This window comes from Cyprinus carpio, chromosome B1, assembly GCF_018340385.1.
Source record: "Cyprinus carpio isolate SPL01 chromosome B1, ASM1834038v1, whole genome shotgun sequence".
NCBI classification, from domain to species: domain Eukaryota; kingdom Metazoa; phylum Chordata; class Actinopteri; order Cypriniformes; family Cyprinidae; genus Cyprinus; species Cyprinus carpio.
Window position 1 is genome coordinate 11106377 of NC_056597.1, and position 15564 is coordinate 11121940.

The 15564-nt window shown below is 37.3% G+C and overlaps 1 protein-coding gene across 20 annotated transcripts in view; it reads left to right on the top strand.

The window, feature by feature from the left end:
- The window catches only part of LOC109087252 (teneurin-3-like), a 497439-nt gene that overhangs the window by 381923 nt on the left and 99952 nt on the right, over nt 1-15564 (top strand). For 14 of the 20 annotated variants that reach the window (XM_042716547.1, XM_042716552.1, XM_042716548.1 and 11 more), the window contains 3 exons: nt 2082-2310; nt 9212-9310; nt 11348-11586. In XM_042716547.1, coding sequence (XP_042572481.1) covers nt 2082-2310; nt 9212-9310; nt 11348-11586 — 567 coding nt within the window. Of the gene's footprint in view, nt 1-663; nt 995-2081; nt 2311-9211; nt 9311-11347; nt 11587-15564 lie in introns of those variants that run through there. The other 6 variants (XM_042716558.1, XM_042716567.1, XM_042716559.1 and 3 more) reach the window with 2 other exon arrangements.

The following is a 15564-nucleotide window of genomic DNA, read 5'->3' on the forward strand; positions in this document are numbered from 1 at the left end:
CATCAGATTTTTACTCGAAGAGAGCACACTGTATCCCAGTATACTGCGGGGGTGGTCAGAACATTCTCTTTGATTCATGATCAGCCACACACACCTGAACCGCCAGGCTAGAATCACATCATCATTAGAGATGCGCTGTTTGACAAAAATCGTATATATCACGCTAACGGTATCACAATAGTCTTATTTTTGCAGGAATTTCAGCCTTGTGAATCTGACTGGGTACGTCTGAAGCCACTGGAAAGTGTATGCATACTTGCACACCTGTGACCGTACATCTGTTGAATTTTATAATAATGTGCCAAGCTCCAATGTTGCTTGGCAACCTTGAACAATCTACAGCAAGGGTTTTCAAACTTTTGTAAATTTTCCTGTATAGTTTACATGTCTTTTTTACAGTGCAAGAAAAGAAAAATTAAGAAAATTTTCAAACTGATATTTTTTTATTATTATTTTGACAAAGAAATAAAGCCAAAATAATTACCCAAAACAAATATAATATACAAAGTTTACATTATACTTTGTGTGTGTGTGTGTGTGTTGGATCACAGATTTCACAGAGGTTAACACTCAACACAATAAACACAATAGACAATAACCTGATTTCACACAATATACTACTATACAAAAATGTTGGATCACAGATTTCACAGAGGTTAACACTCAACACAATAGTCACTTTTGGGGTTTCAGACTATAACCTACTGTACTATAATCTGCTAGCATAAGTGTCTTCAAGCCTGTAGATGTTTCAAAGAGAGGAACAGGAGATGAGAGTGAATGAAACAGACACATACAAGAAGCTCTAGACAAGGTCAGAGATGCCACAAAATGACCCTGTCACACCAGAGGAGAGTCCAAATCTGCCAGAAGCTTCTCAACTTCCCTGCACACTCACTTACTCGCTGTTTGTCATTCTGCTTAGCTCTTACAGCAACCCTGCTGTATCAAACTGCCATCAAAGACAGCCATATGAGTAACTCAGCAGAGCACAGTAAGTTGAACAATGGTTTTGTCTTTCTGGAAAGGCTGCTTCGCATACATATCATTGTGTTTCATCTTATCTGTGTTCAAGGAAAAAGGATTTTTTAGCCTCAAGTTACAGCACATAATCTCTTGCACTCTTTTTCAATTTCTCATTCTAGATTTTACTCACCAGAGGTTTAAAGAAGGACATTATCCCTTACAATGTGACAAATGCTGCTTAAGATCCTGGATTCAAAATCAACATAGCTAGTTGTAGGCTAATGCGAAGTACACAGCTTAATCGGTCATTAAAACCTCCCCTTTTTCTCACCTCTGTGCTACGACCTGAGAAGTTTGTGTGTTAAGGAGCTTGCAAAGGTGCTGTTAAGGCTCTGATTATATGCCATCGGCAATGAGACCCGTTAAATCTCATTCACTGTGTGAAGCCTTTAGCAGAGAGAAGGACAGAAAGATGCTAAGAAAAGGGTAAATAAGGAGTAAGCATACACTGTGTCACTAACTTTGTCTACGCCACTTCCTGTATACTTACATTAGAATAAATTAATGATCAGAATTAGACTTTAAGATTGAAGAAGGCAGTTTTCCTGGGATTTTTTGTGCTTCCTACATGGCTGCATTATTGACAATAAACTTTCTTGCCTATGAAATTTTACTGTAATATCAATAATGTGACTGGCAATGAAGCTCCAGTACCCAAACGCTGCTGCTTCATACACTTCTTGTTGACATGGTGCAATCCCAAACAAACCCTAGGCTGGATTTACTGCAATTATGACAGATAAGTGCCGCCATGATCCCTGGCACATGTGAAAGCGGATGTCTAATCGTCTCAATCAAATGCTTACATGTGTACGGGTGCATGCATATGTGCCGTTGTCACCATATACTCTGTTCGACAGCTGGTGGGGGTGGGTACAAAATAGTTAAAGTCATCATCACCCTACTGTAATATATGCCAGATGTTCTTTGGCAAAAGCACATTCATCCAGACACATTTGCCAAACTGCCACGATTAATTACCAAGGACAACTGCTTACATCTGCACAGCGTTACTCGCCATTGGTTAACCCAGTTCCGTTTGATTCTTTCCACAGAGCAACCATCCAATCAGCACCAGCAGGGCCAGTCCACGCTGCCACCGGTGCCGCCCCCGCACAAGCAGCAGCCGTCGGTGACGGCGCTGAACCATAACTCTCTGAGCAGCCGCAGGAACGTGAGCCCGGCCCCTCCGGCCGCCCTCCCCGCCGAACTGCAAACCACACCCGAGTCAGTGCCGCTGCAGGACAGCTGGGTCCTGGGCAGCAATGTGCCGCTGGAGAGTAGGTCAGTTACGCAATCGCACACACCAGCACAGTTACATCCAAAAGTGTGACCTGTGTTATGGAAAGTTCCTTTATTTGACATTCCTCACACAGCAGGACACGTGACCTTTATATCTCTTTCTCAAAGCACTGCAGGGCATTTATATATATATAGAAAATACAGCCTGTATCCAGTTAACTAGTAGACATACTAATAAGCCTCAACGTATAATTTACATACATCATTCATAGAGGAATTTTTGACCAGCATCAGTCAAAATGAGGTTTCTGTTTATCATCAGTCTCACAAAATGGTTTATAATATGGCAGCGTCAAAAAGTGCTTCTGCTGACTCTGCTCACATCCCAGAGTGCGAGTGACTGAGGCCTTGCCAAGCTTAGGGGAGGATACGGCATGGTTGTTTTCCTCCCATAAATCAGTGAGGCTGTAAGCTCGGAGGATACTCTGAGGGGTCTTTAAACACTAGCAGAAGGGAACGCTTTGTTTCGGGGGTTTGCACGTTAGCGCCGTAATGGCCTCTCTCTGTTTTTGATCTACTCTTTTTAGTGACACTGTATATATAATGACTAAGCCTCCCCCATTAAGCGATGTTACCACCTCGCACTCCTTTCATTCATCCTGCGTGATATAAGCACCGAGACAGACAGAGTGGGGGTGAGTGCAGAGAGAGAAATGAGGGTCGTTCGAGAAACTTTTGGTAAGTGATGCTGCCATTGTGCTAAATGTCTTGCTGCCTTTCTTTAAAAATACTTGATAAAAGGCAGTCAAGAGAAAAAGGGACAGCCTCACTTCCCCTTCACAGCCTGAAAGCCATAAACCTTAGTCTGGATAGACAGAATATTAAATTTGATGTAAATGAGAGTGAGGCTTTGAGGGATATATGTACAGTCCGCTCAGTGGCTAATGGTACCTCAGTATCAAGCCAACAAAATCTGAAAATAGTTTTTCTGAAAATGCTCTGGGGATGTAAAAGCCTCCAAATTCATACTGAAAAAAAATGTGAATGTAATAGTAAATGTAAATATAAATGGAAAGTAAATGCAACAGTACCTTTCGACAGTATTTTACTACAGGACAGGCGGTGTGTAATGCGGCTTCATGCATGAATGGTCAAATTAATTTCTCAATGAAAATGTGCATTTTGTAAAGGTATTAATGTAAATACAGTCTGTTTGCTTTAAAATAAAATAAGCAACATATTGGATTTAAATAATGGCATAACAATATCAACAAGTACGATATATATTTATATTTATTTATAATTATTATAATATTTGTTTACTTGAATAATTACATGAAAAATGTGTTTTATGTTTATTTATATTTGATCATTTATATTAAATGGCATTTACTTAATTATTTTTAATAAGTTTTGCTGTGGTATTGAAATTAATGTTGAGAATTGTGAAATTTCACTTTTATGGGTACAGACAACTAAAATATTGGTATTGTGACAATGGACAAAAATACATAAAAAAAATAGACATTAAACAGACTGTACTTCACCCTCATAGCCTTGTATTCACTTGCATTAAATTAAATATGACACACACCCCAAACTAAGGTCTACAGGTATGCGAGTACTGATGAGTGTCTTGCTTTTGAGTTTATATTTTATGAGGGCCAGTGTAAACACAGCATTGAGAGATCCAGGAATAACACATCTGCTTCAGCACCACTGCCCACGAGTTTCACTTCATGGCCCTTCACATGGACACAGTGGTCCCAAAACAGGAATATCCAACAGCTACACTTCCTTTATGGTCTTTCCCCTCTGTTTCCCTGTTTTCCACACAACTCACTTTTTTACTATGTGGCCATTTTGCTCTTTAACTTTTTGTCGTGTCAACCACAGCAAGATTTTTGCTCTTTAGTTCATTGTTGTTCACCCGTATTGTTTTGCTTTCCGTCTCTTTTCCAACACACGCTCTGCTATTTGTTTTTGTTCATCTCTCTCTGTCTCAGTGGTCACACCATATCCCCGAAATGAACTTGGCGGTTCCTCCACTCCTATTGACAAAGCATTATGTAGATTTCTGTAGATATTAGCAAGAGAGCTAAAATTTCTGTTTATATCCTGAGGAAGACCACACTGGACCACACACATTCAATAGGCTCTCTGACACTCACAGACGCTTGTAAACCCGTACTATAGTGGCGCATCTTTTCAGATAAACACTCTTAAAACACACACTCGTTCAGTTACGCTCGAAAGCACACATTGTTGCGTGTCTGCGTAGCGGCTTTGGTTCAAAAGGTGCCGTGTTCCAAGTTAGACATGGAGCTTACTTAACAACTGTTTACATGATACAGACTGACTTTTAGAGTTAAAATAAACAAAACATCCAGCTCCCCGACAGGCACAATAGAGAAGTTTAGATGAAAATAATGAAAAACATCAGCACTAAATGGATGAAAACATGCTGGCATAGAGTGGAAATACAAACGCTTCACAACATGTGTTCCTGAACAAGTCCATTGATTTGTTTGAGGCAGTAGACGCTGGCTGAAGAAATTAAAAAAGAAAAAATCAGTAGACTACATTAGCTATTGGAGAAAACTGCAGAACCCAGTCCTTAAACGCGTCCTGCTAATTTACTTGCACTGGAATAAGTTATCATTTGACATTATTTAGTAGCTGTTTTACATAAATTTCATTAGAGGAACAATTCTGAATTTGTTTAACAGACAGGCTGTTAGGTATAGTAAATTGCTCCAGTGACACACTTCCAAAATGCTTCAGTGAAGACTGCGTTCCTGTGTTTACAAGCATGAACGATTGGTTCCCGGGGCTCAGGTGGCATTGTTTCAGCAATTACTGTCTGTACCTTAAAAGCAATTATTGACATTGTCATAAACCTTGTGGTGAAATGCAGAGCACGTCTGAGCATATGCTTCCACATTCTTGTAATTGCGAACAAATTGTGCTAAACAGGCAATTCAGTCTAAACGATCATGACTCTAGCTTTCGTACAGTCAATTACCTCACTCTACTGTCTTTACTCTCATCATTATTTGATGATACTGTTAAAGTGGGGAATAGAGAAACATGAGAAGCCTCTTGAGACACCTGCCAGTCCTTAACTGATTAAAATAACTCAAGATCTCCACATTCAGAGTCTGAGAATTTCAAATGTAAATGCAAATCAGGCAACTGGTTAGCCTGCTGCTAAAGACCAATGTGTGGTAAATTCTTGCTTCTCAGGCTGTTAACATACGTGTTCTCCTCAAGATGGAGTGGTAATGTATTTATCTTGAAATGAGAAAGAACACTAAAGCTCTTGACATTCCGAAACCTTGCTTCTTGCTCTAGGCAAAATAACGCATCTTGCAACATACTCTGTTCTGAATATTATTTTCTTTTTTGCACATATCAGAAAGGCCCTATTTTCAAGCTACTCTCTATGTGGAGATAACCAGCTTAGTGCACATCAGCCGCACACAGGAATCTCAAAGCACTTTTGACTCATAGGTCAGCTCCCATGTCACGCCTCAGAGGTTACAAAGCTAAAGATAGACCTCATGACTTTCACCATCACACTAGAGAAGGAAGTGCTCATTGTGCTTGATTACAAAAGCTCATTTACTGTAGATATATGCCTGTTATGAGGAGGAAAAGCAATTAAAGCCTTAAATAAATCTCCAGGAAACTTTCCTCAGGCAAAAGACGGCAAACTGAGAAAGTGCCCAATGAACATTTTACCTTGTTTGTTGTCTTTGTCTTTGGTAAGTGGTTTTAAAGAGCAGTGATTTATTGCTTCAAAACAAAACCAGGCATCAAATTATCATTAAAGTAAAGCATCATCAATCTATATAACATCAATAGGAGTTACTGTAATTAAAAAAAAAGTGTGAAAGCCTGATGACTCATAGCGGATTGTGTTCAGAGTACAATCACACACCATCCTGCCAAGCCCAGCCAGTTGTCAAGAGCCTTTAGATGTTTGGTTATTTTATCTATGATCTCCAACACCAGTTTAGGAGCAGGGAACAGTCAGAGTCAATCCACGCAGACAAAACACACAGCAACTGTGAGATACCACTCAGTACAGGCTTATTTAAGTGCTTAGGATCATTCAGTACTGACACTTTGTCCTTTGTCACTTGTATAAATTGCAAATGTTCACTGAAGAACACAATGCAGACAGCATTGAAAAAAAATGGGCTCCTTGAGAATTACAATAGGCCCTATTTGCATTTTCCTTCACGTAGAGGTTATGATGGTTTTTATTAAATTGTTCTTTCTCTTTCTCCCTCCATACTGTGATGTGAAGTGGAAACCTAAATTTTAACATAATAAGTCATTATGAGAGAGATTGTTTATCACTATCAATATAAGCACTGTAGATTGACTACAGATATAAGTGTGAAGCACAGGGCTGTTGGTTAGCATGAATCAAGCATAAAACTGATATAAAATAAATATGTATTAGTTCTGAAGGTCATTGGTCCTTTGACAGAAGAGAAGAAATTTTGTTTACACCAGTTCATCTAAACATTTCACTGCATCCATTAGTAATTCCACGTCTGAAAATTTCAGAAATTGTATTCTCTCTTAAGTAGACTATCTTTGATTACGCTGCCGTATATACGCATTGTTATTTCCAGTTATTTTCCAGTTCCCTTTTCCTAAATCTTCTGTAAAGACTTTTGTCAGAGGATGACAAACGTGAAAGGAGATACATGGATTAGCATAGCAATTTCCAGCCTGCTGTAATCAATTAACAATGGTTATCCCATCCCTCATGCTCCGAAATCCCTGTTCGCTGTCTTCTGTGTCAAAGGGACGTTATCCTGTCTTATCCAAACACCAGATGCCCCAGTCAGTCCACAGACGCTACAGCTGGAGATTTTATCTCTGGTTTTTATCACGCGTCTTCTATTATCTCTCATTTAAGTAGGCGATGAATGTACTTTGTTTTAACATTTTACTAAGAGTCTAATCTCGGCATTCAAAGTAATTCAAAACTATTTTCAAGCCCGTACCACAATTGTTCTTATTACTATGATCCTTTTAACTGTGATGAAACCCAATGTTATATGACTATAAATGCATATGAACTGTGAGGATAGAGTGAATTGAAAGTGTCAGCAGTCATCATAAAATGTAATTAACATTCATCATTTTCCTCACAAAGTGACTTAAATTGATCTTTCCAGAGTTAAATTTCCCAGAGTTTGTCTTTGTGTCTTTTTCTATTCATTTGTCTTGAAAGGTAGGGCAAAAATGAATTTGAAACTACATATAAATCATTTTAAAGGCTGTTGTGTGGTTTGTATAAAAGCAGACCAGTCAGTGTAATTCAAGCCCGATGAGCATATGGTCAAGTCGTGTTATTGAGTTACATATGTGCAAGTCACTTGTTGTAAAAACTTGAAGTAAAGGATTCAACTCCTGCTATGAGGTCAGAAGGGTGAGTTGGTTAGAGCGTAGGTCATGTTGGTGTTATGCAGGAACACCAAGAGGTCATGTGCAAAGTCATATTGAATTACTCTTGGAATCTAAGCATCAGTTTTTAACCCACAAGAAAATTTGTGGAGAGGAATAAGAAATTCCTCATTGCCTCATGGCTTAAGATCAGTGGTTCTCAAGTGGTTTTACTTTTTGGTCTTCGATTGGCACAATGCTAAAATTGTTTAGCATGCATAAATAAGCAAGAATGAAGTGAAATGAAGTGAAACATTGATAAATATATCTTAATTATTACTCATATAATTTTTTCCGCAGCCAATAACTCACTGCATAAATGATGTTTTATTAACAAAGTTCGGAAGGAGTACGTTCAGATAATTAACCTAATTAACACAAGAGGTGCACAATCAGTAATCAACCCAATTAAAAAGATAAGAGGTATGTATATATACACAGCAGACTTACCTCTGTTTTTCCAGAATCCCTCCACCACCCCTTTTCTGCACTTACAACTATTTCTGTAGTAACCTGTAGGGGGGGTACAAAATTCCGAGCTTGGAGCCCTCCCCTCAGACAGCACGCCAAATACGCATAACCTCTATACTGTTTATTATATGTAAGTGTGAACTCGTGAAACACATTGTGGTCAGCACAGATAAAGTGAACCAGTATTTAATGTAGTCTGGATAATATTTTCCTTTACCTTGTAGTTTTTCATGGTTTTTGAGGCTGAAGGCTTGTCACACAAGCTGTCTATGTTGGTAGCTTAACTAGCTTCCAACAGTAGAAAATACAGTAGAATATGTTTGCACGCACGGCCTCTGTCAGCGAGACAACAAGATATGGGAAAAGTTATTTTTTCTCTCATAAAAGTTGATGAGCCTATTTTTAAATCCTAACAACACAATTACATGGTTAGCTGCATTTTATTTTTGACCTTTAGCATTGCTTTTCCCTGTTGCCTGCAGCTCTCTTAGACCAGATCTGTGACCTATTTCAGGGTCACCACCCACCAATTTTAAACCACTGCTTCAGATTATGTGCATCTCTAGAGATTCCCATCCCTCGCTCAGAGGATGCTATTCACTGTAGAGGAAGTATATTAATTAATATATCCTCACACTTAGCTCATAGTGGATGTAGAGAGCCTACCAATAACACTTTACAGTCATTCAGTGTGCTCGAGTAATTCTGTGGCTCTATTCGCCGTAATAAATATCTCTCCATATCAGAGCATGTTAGTGCTTCCATTTAAAGGAAAACGGATTGATACATCGAACATAAAACTGCAGTATACTTGTTTTATGAGTCTTTTCATGTGTGTGGGTCTGTCTTTCATTCGGGGTACATTCAGCTATGACTGACTGCCGTCTGGGAAGCTCTTTCTCTGTGGATTTGCTGCCAAACTCATAATTAGAAATACCTTGACTGTCTCATCACCAGAAAGCACTGACGACCTTTATTCTAATTGTTTGTCTTTCTCATGTAGAAAATTAGCAAAGCAAGCAGTTCTTGAAAACGGGCATGACAACTTAATAGAGATGGATGTGTTCCCTCCCGTGTGCCACGAGGGCGGCTATGGGGACGGGTATGTGCTCCTGAGTCTTCTCATGGTGCCAGCTGCTGATGCCAAGCCCAACACTGAGCCACCCAAAGTGCTAAATCTCCAGACCCCCCACCACATCCCAGACCCCCCCAAACAGAAGGCCAGCGCTGAGCCAACCAAATGGCCAGAGCCCCATATTGAGCCAATCGAATTTAGACAAAGCAGTCATGCACTGTCCCAACCTCCTATCCTCCAAATCTTTTCCTTCCCTTGCTGGGTTAGCCAATGAATGCAAATTATCAAGAGGCACTTGATTGGCAGCCGCTTCTGACACTGGAACTTTCTTAGGAATAATTGCTGTAAATTAAGTTGCAATAAAAATCCACTAATATGCTAATCGATTCGCCACTTGCATAAATCAAGTTTCACAGCCTTTAATATTTTAATTTGACTAACTCTTTAATAGATATTCCTGCATTACTAGATTAAATCCTGACTGCCTTGCACAGCATCTTGGCTTTGATTGGGTTGATTGATAATGTTAGAGTAAAAGTGAGTTGGCAGCAACTGTTTACTGCACTAAAACAAGAGCACAGTTTCTCTCTCTCTCTATGTCTGTCTCTCTTTCTCTCTGTCGCTGCATTAGAATGCAGAGACATTGTCGAATTGTCTCGCTAATTGGATTTAGTGCTCAGTGTTATTTGATATCGCAGCTCGAATCATCTGTTTGTTCCATTGTTCAATGTCTTCATGGGTCATTCTGTCAACATAAAGAATGCAATCGAACAGACAACCATGCAGTTTTAGAGAATTGCTTAGCTATGCAAGCTTGTGAGATGTTTTGTTTAACAAAGGAAGGGGAATTCATGTGGTGGAAGAGGGTTATGTCTAGGCCTTCCTTGATATGTGTATTGGGGAGACCGGGGTTAGATTTCCCACTTTTTAACTCCAGTAAATGTTTCTTAGGTTTGTTTTTCACAGGTAATTCTGTATAGACACATATCCTAAAGTTTTCATGGCCAAAAAATCTACATTACTACTGTTAGAAAAATACATTGACGTTATATGAGGAAAGTCAGCTGAATGAAAGTTGCCATTAAAAAGCTTATTAGGTGTCTTGAACTATAAATTTAAACAGTAATAATGTTTTTTTTTTTAATGAAGTGTAAAAAATTGTTGACAGTTAACAATTAAAAATAAAAATCATTCATGATAAAAGTCCAGTCTTCTGGTTAAAGAAGTCTACAGTCCTACACCTGGGATAATATGATCTTTAAATGCTAAAAATAATGAAGTCATTTTTTTCCTTTTCTGTTGAGGAAACAATACCATTGGTGATTTTTAATTTGAAAAAGCTTTTTCCACCACCTCTCAAGTCCAATCAACTGATTCCAGATTTATAGTGGAAAGTGCCACTCACACATGCTCACACACAACGTTTCCCATTTCTCCACTTTTATTTGGGCAAAGAAACACAGCAGGCTAAAAGGGAAGTCAAACACTAGGGCTTTGATTGAGATGTGTTCGGTAAAGGTTGAAAAGTGAAGAGGGCTAGATTTTCACTGTGGTGTTCAAGCAAACAGAAAGGGCTGGCTTAATAAATGTGCTTGTAATATCTGCCCAGCATAATTACCACATGCCAAGGACTTCTGTTAGCCAATCATACTTAAAGTGCCAATCAGCAGGAGAGGGTGACACTAGCTTAGCAGGAGACGTACAGGAGCAGGGCAGTTTGGGAGGGTTGTACGCCTCACTTCCTGTACTGCGCCCTGCTCTGTGAACAATCTGTGCTGCTGTAACTATTCATTTAAACTCATTTAGAGTTAATATACCGAGCTTTCTGTGAATAGTTCTAGATGCGATTGTTAAATGCTTTAAAAATTAAAGTTAAATGCTTGTTAAAAATAATAAAACTGGTTCTGATTTTATGAACTGTATCATATCTTACAAGTTCTTAGCATTTATCTTTATTGCCTAAAGCTGTTCAATGCAAAATACTTTAAAAATCGGTATCTTTTAAAGTGAGAGTAAATGTTCATCGCTTTTCTCTTTCTGTCTCTCTCTTTTTCTTTCTTTCAGGCACTTTCTCTTTAAGACAGGCACCGGCACCACTCCTCTGTTCAGCACGGCCACGCCAGGCTACACCATGGCCACGGGGGCGGTCTATTCGCCCCCGACACGGCCCCTGCCCCGCAACACACTCTCCCGCAGCGCCTTCAAGTTCAAGAAGTCCTCTAAGTACTGCTCATGGAGGTGCACGGCCCTCAGTGCTATGGCTGTCTCCGTACTGCTCTCTGTGCTGCTCTGTTACTGCATTGGTAGGTGAAACTCTGATGCTTTATAGTAGAAAGTGGGAGTAGTTTAAAGTGTTTAAAGTGAACCCATGACAGTAATTGGTCAACCTTAAATATGTATATAAATTTCAGGATGTGGTGCATCCTTGGGAATAATCACTTTGGATCAAAAAAAAAAACCTGCTTTAAAAATATGTCTTTCCAAAACAAAAAAGTGGTCTCTTGGCTCAACTTGAGGGGTAAATTGAGCCACATGGGGTTCAAGTATTTCACTAATTATGCTGAAGAAAAACGGAAAATTTTCACCTCGTGCTATATCAAAAGAAGAGAATTTCAATATAAATGACTTCTTAAAATCTGTGTGTGTGCCTTGTGATGGACTGGCCATTCATAATGGGAGTTTCCCAGCCTGTGGCTCAAGAAACTTGGTTGACTTTAAAGATATTATTAAAATTATTTAAACATTTCAGAATAAAAAGTTCAAAATTAAGGAAAAAAAAAACCTGACTGCATCTGACCTTACAGAACTGGGCTAATAGTGCTCAACATCCCACTTATAAATGTTGCAGTTAAATGCAATTTCATGAACAATTTTCATTGACAAGGCCTATTTAAAATTTTCAGAACAAAATCCCAAAAAGTCCAAAACAAAGTACAAAGAACAAACTCAAAAATTCTTGGTCTAAAACTAATGAAATATCATGTAGGATAACGGTAAAATAATACTTTATAATCATAAGAAGGGATGCGCCACTGGCTCAACTTTCGGTTCCGAATTTTCAGCTCAAATTACCATAATCCTACCATTTTAACAAACTTGTATCATCCAGCAGTTTACTTTAAGTGATAATACTCTCTATGGAGAAGCAATCGGTACAAAAGAATCGCTGAGTCAAAACTGACAGGACTCGTTTCCCACAGTCGCAAACAATGTCGTTATAGTTCAATATTTAACAACCACATTTCGCTAATAATGCTTTTGGGAAACACACCTCAGATCTATTCACACTAGTTTCGTTAGACAAAATAAATGATTCATTTAAAAGATTGACTCAAAAGAATCATCTGTTCACGATTCATGAACTCGCATTACCGTGCCAAATATGATCTATTCTTGAACATTTCAAATGAATAAAGACTTCAAGTTCATCTGTAAAGCACACAAAGCTATCATTTGACTTTATAAACTTTTATTTCATGCATGAGTATGGATCTGTTAATGCAAAGTGTGAATTCTAGGAGAATGTTTGTGTTGTGATGATGAGCATGCACTCTCACTACGAGTTGCTAAATGAACAGGCTGCTGCACGCAGTTTTTTTGTTTCAGAGGAAAATCAGTTGCCTTATTGGTTAAAATCCCCAAACTGTTTACTTAAATATTAAATTAAGAAATTACATTAAAATTCAAAGTAATCACTTTGGTAATCTAAAATACCTTTCAGATGTAACTGTAATTTGATTACTCCTTATTTAAAATGTAATTATAACGAAATAGTTAGTCATATTTTGTATTTTAAATAGTAAAGCTGTTACATGTACATACAAAAAAAATGTTTTTTTATTTATTTAAATGTATTTACCAATTATTGTAAATTATCACAGGGTGACTAAAATGGTAAACTCTTCAAATATGTGTGTTCATATCAGTGTGTTCATATCACCAATTTTATTTAAGGTCGTCTAGAAACACACTCAACTTCCCCACAGGCTCAAATCAACCCGGTCTCCCCTATAGATGGTTGATTAATAAAATCGACTAGTTTTATATATTTATTCATTTAAGGTTTTTTTAAGGCGTTTTTTATTAGTATTCTGGCAGTTAAATTGAGCTACATAAAAAAATTCTCTAAAAATTAGATTTAATTACATCCCTATTTAAATATCACCACTTGTTAAGATGAAAATATTCTTGGAACCTCTACTTTCTGTTTTAATTACTTTAACACTATGCATCCTGAAAGCCAAGGCAACCCAAAACATGGAATTATTTAACTATAATTGAATAATTTTGTTCAAAACATATTATATTTATAATATATATTTTTTAAAATTTTTAAATAAATAAAAATGTATCTAAATGTATTTCTCAATTGATTTAATTCTATATTTTATTTTTATTATATTTGCATATAATATTATTGTATTATTAAGTAATGATTTATTGCTTCCTTAAATGGATAGATCACCTTCATTCGGTCCCCACTGACTTGCATGGTGTTTTTTTTTTCTTTCCATACTATGGAAGTCAATGGGGACCAACACTTGAAGATGAACTATCCCTTTAAGACCGACTAGTCATTCAGGCAACCCAAAATACATGTATTTATGCACTTACCTACATTGCAGCTCCTGAATAAAGTGAGAGCATCATGTCCCCTAAACCACTTTGCCTTATTTATTCAGAATTTTTACTACCACTTGATTTTTTTAGTAAGTTTATGTAGCTATAATTTCATTCAGGTTACCCCTAGCAAGCCTGCAAAATGCTGTAATGGCTGTGGAGTACTATTTAAAAATCAACTGCTTTGTCAATTACATTGCCATGGAAACCACTGCTAATTTTTGTGTATTACTCAGTCACCTGCACAGTTGTCCATGTAGCATTTGTTACCATAGTAGCAGAATGCGGTCACATTGACAGACAAACATTTTGCCTATTTTCCTGTTGCGTCGTCATGGATTTAAGTTCGCTTTCATTCGGTATTTATCACATACTGTGTGCCAAATGTAGACAGCCTTGTTTAAGCTTCCTCTCTGAATGGAGCCAGTTGTTTCCTCATTCCATACAAATGTCACGCTGATGAGAGGATTTGTGAATGGCCTGTAGAGATGCTGTTTTGTACTGTGAGGTGGGCTGGTTTGTCTCAAAGGCAAGATGGTTCTGTTGAACCACATGGGAGAGACAGTAATACAGCAGGCATTGGACATCTGTTTATTTTTCTTCAGTTCACACTGCACTCTTCTGCTATAATTTGAGTGTTTTTTACTCCTGGCCATTTTTGTAATGGCTCTGTTACAGAAGAAAGAAGGGGAGCAAATAAAGAAAGAAAGGGAAGAGAGAGAGAGAGAGATAACATGAAGTCTCTCACAGATATATTCCAAAGTAGAACTGGACTTTTTTGTTATTCTATAAGCTTAAGGAAGAAGATGTGCTTAATCTTCAGAAATATTATTCATCCACTTCAGACTGTTATATGTGGTTGAATCTGACAAACACCTTCAAAACATGTAATATTTAATGCACTCCACAATAAAAAGGTGGGGAAAAAACAACTTTTCATGGAGAAATTTTATATTATATATATATATATATTAATAAATTGTTATTAGAATTACATTTATTTATTTATCTATTTGCATCCAGAAACCACTCTGTAACACAAAAAACATCCCATTCTCATTGTTATAATGTAAAAATAATTATTTAAATTCTGCATTATAAGAGCTGTTGTAAAACATACAATTTAAATTTGTAAATGCAGTGCTGAATTAATATATACAGTGTGTGCATAATTATTATGCAAGCTGATATTCTGATTATATTTTTTTCTCCCAAGCAGATTTTACCAATTCCAATCTTAACTACTATTAATTTTGAATTTAATCATTTAAAAGTGATAGATAATTGTCCATGAAGGCTGGACATGAAAAAACTCCTTATGTTTAGGTTTGCATAATTATTAAGCATGTTTTCTTTTACAGATAAAATGAGCTAAAAAAAAAGTGACGAAAACATAACCAACACACACCAAAAACAGGTAAAAAATAAAATAAGCACAAAATAAAAAAAAAAAAAAATAAAAAATAAAAAAAATGCTCATTGGGTCAGCACAGTCAGAAAAAAAACAGGTGGAGAAGAAAATGTGCATTAACTGCAAAATAATCAAAAAATAAGGTGAAAAATTTGGTCACAAACATACTACAAAATACAAACTATATACTCCACAACACAACCATCCTCAATAAATTAAAACAAGAATCTCCAAAAAAAAGAATCCACAT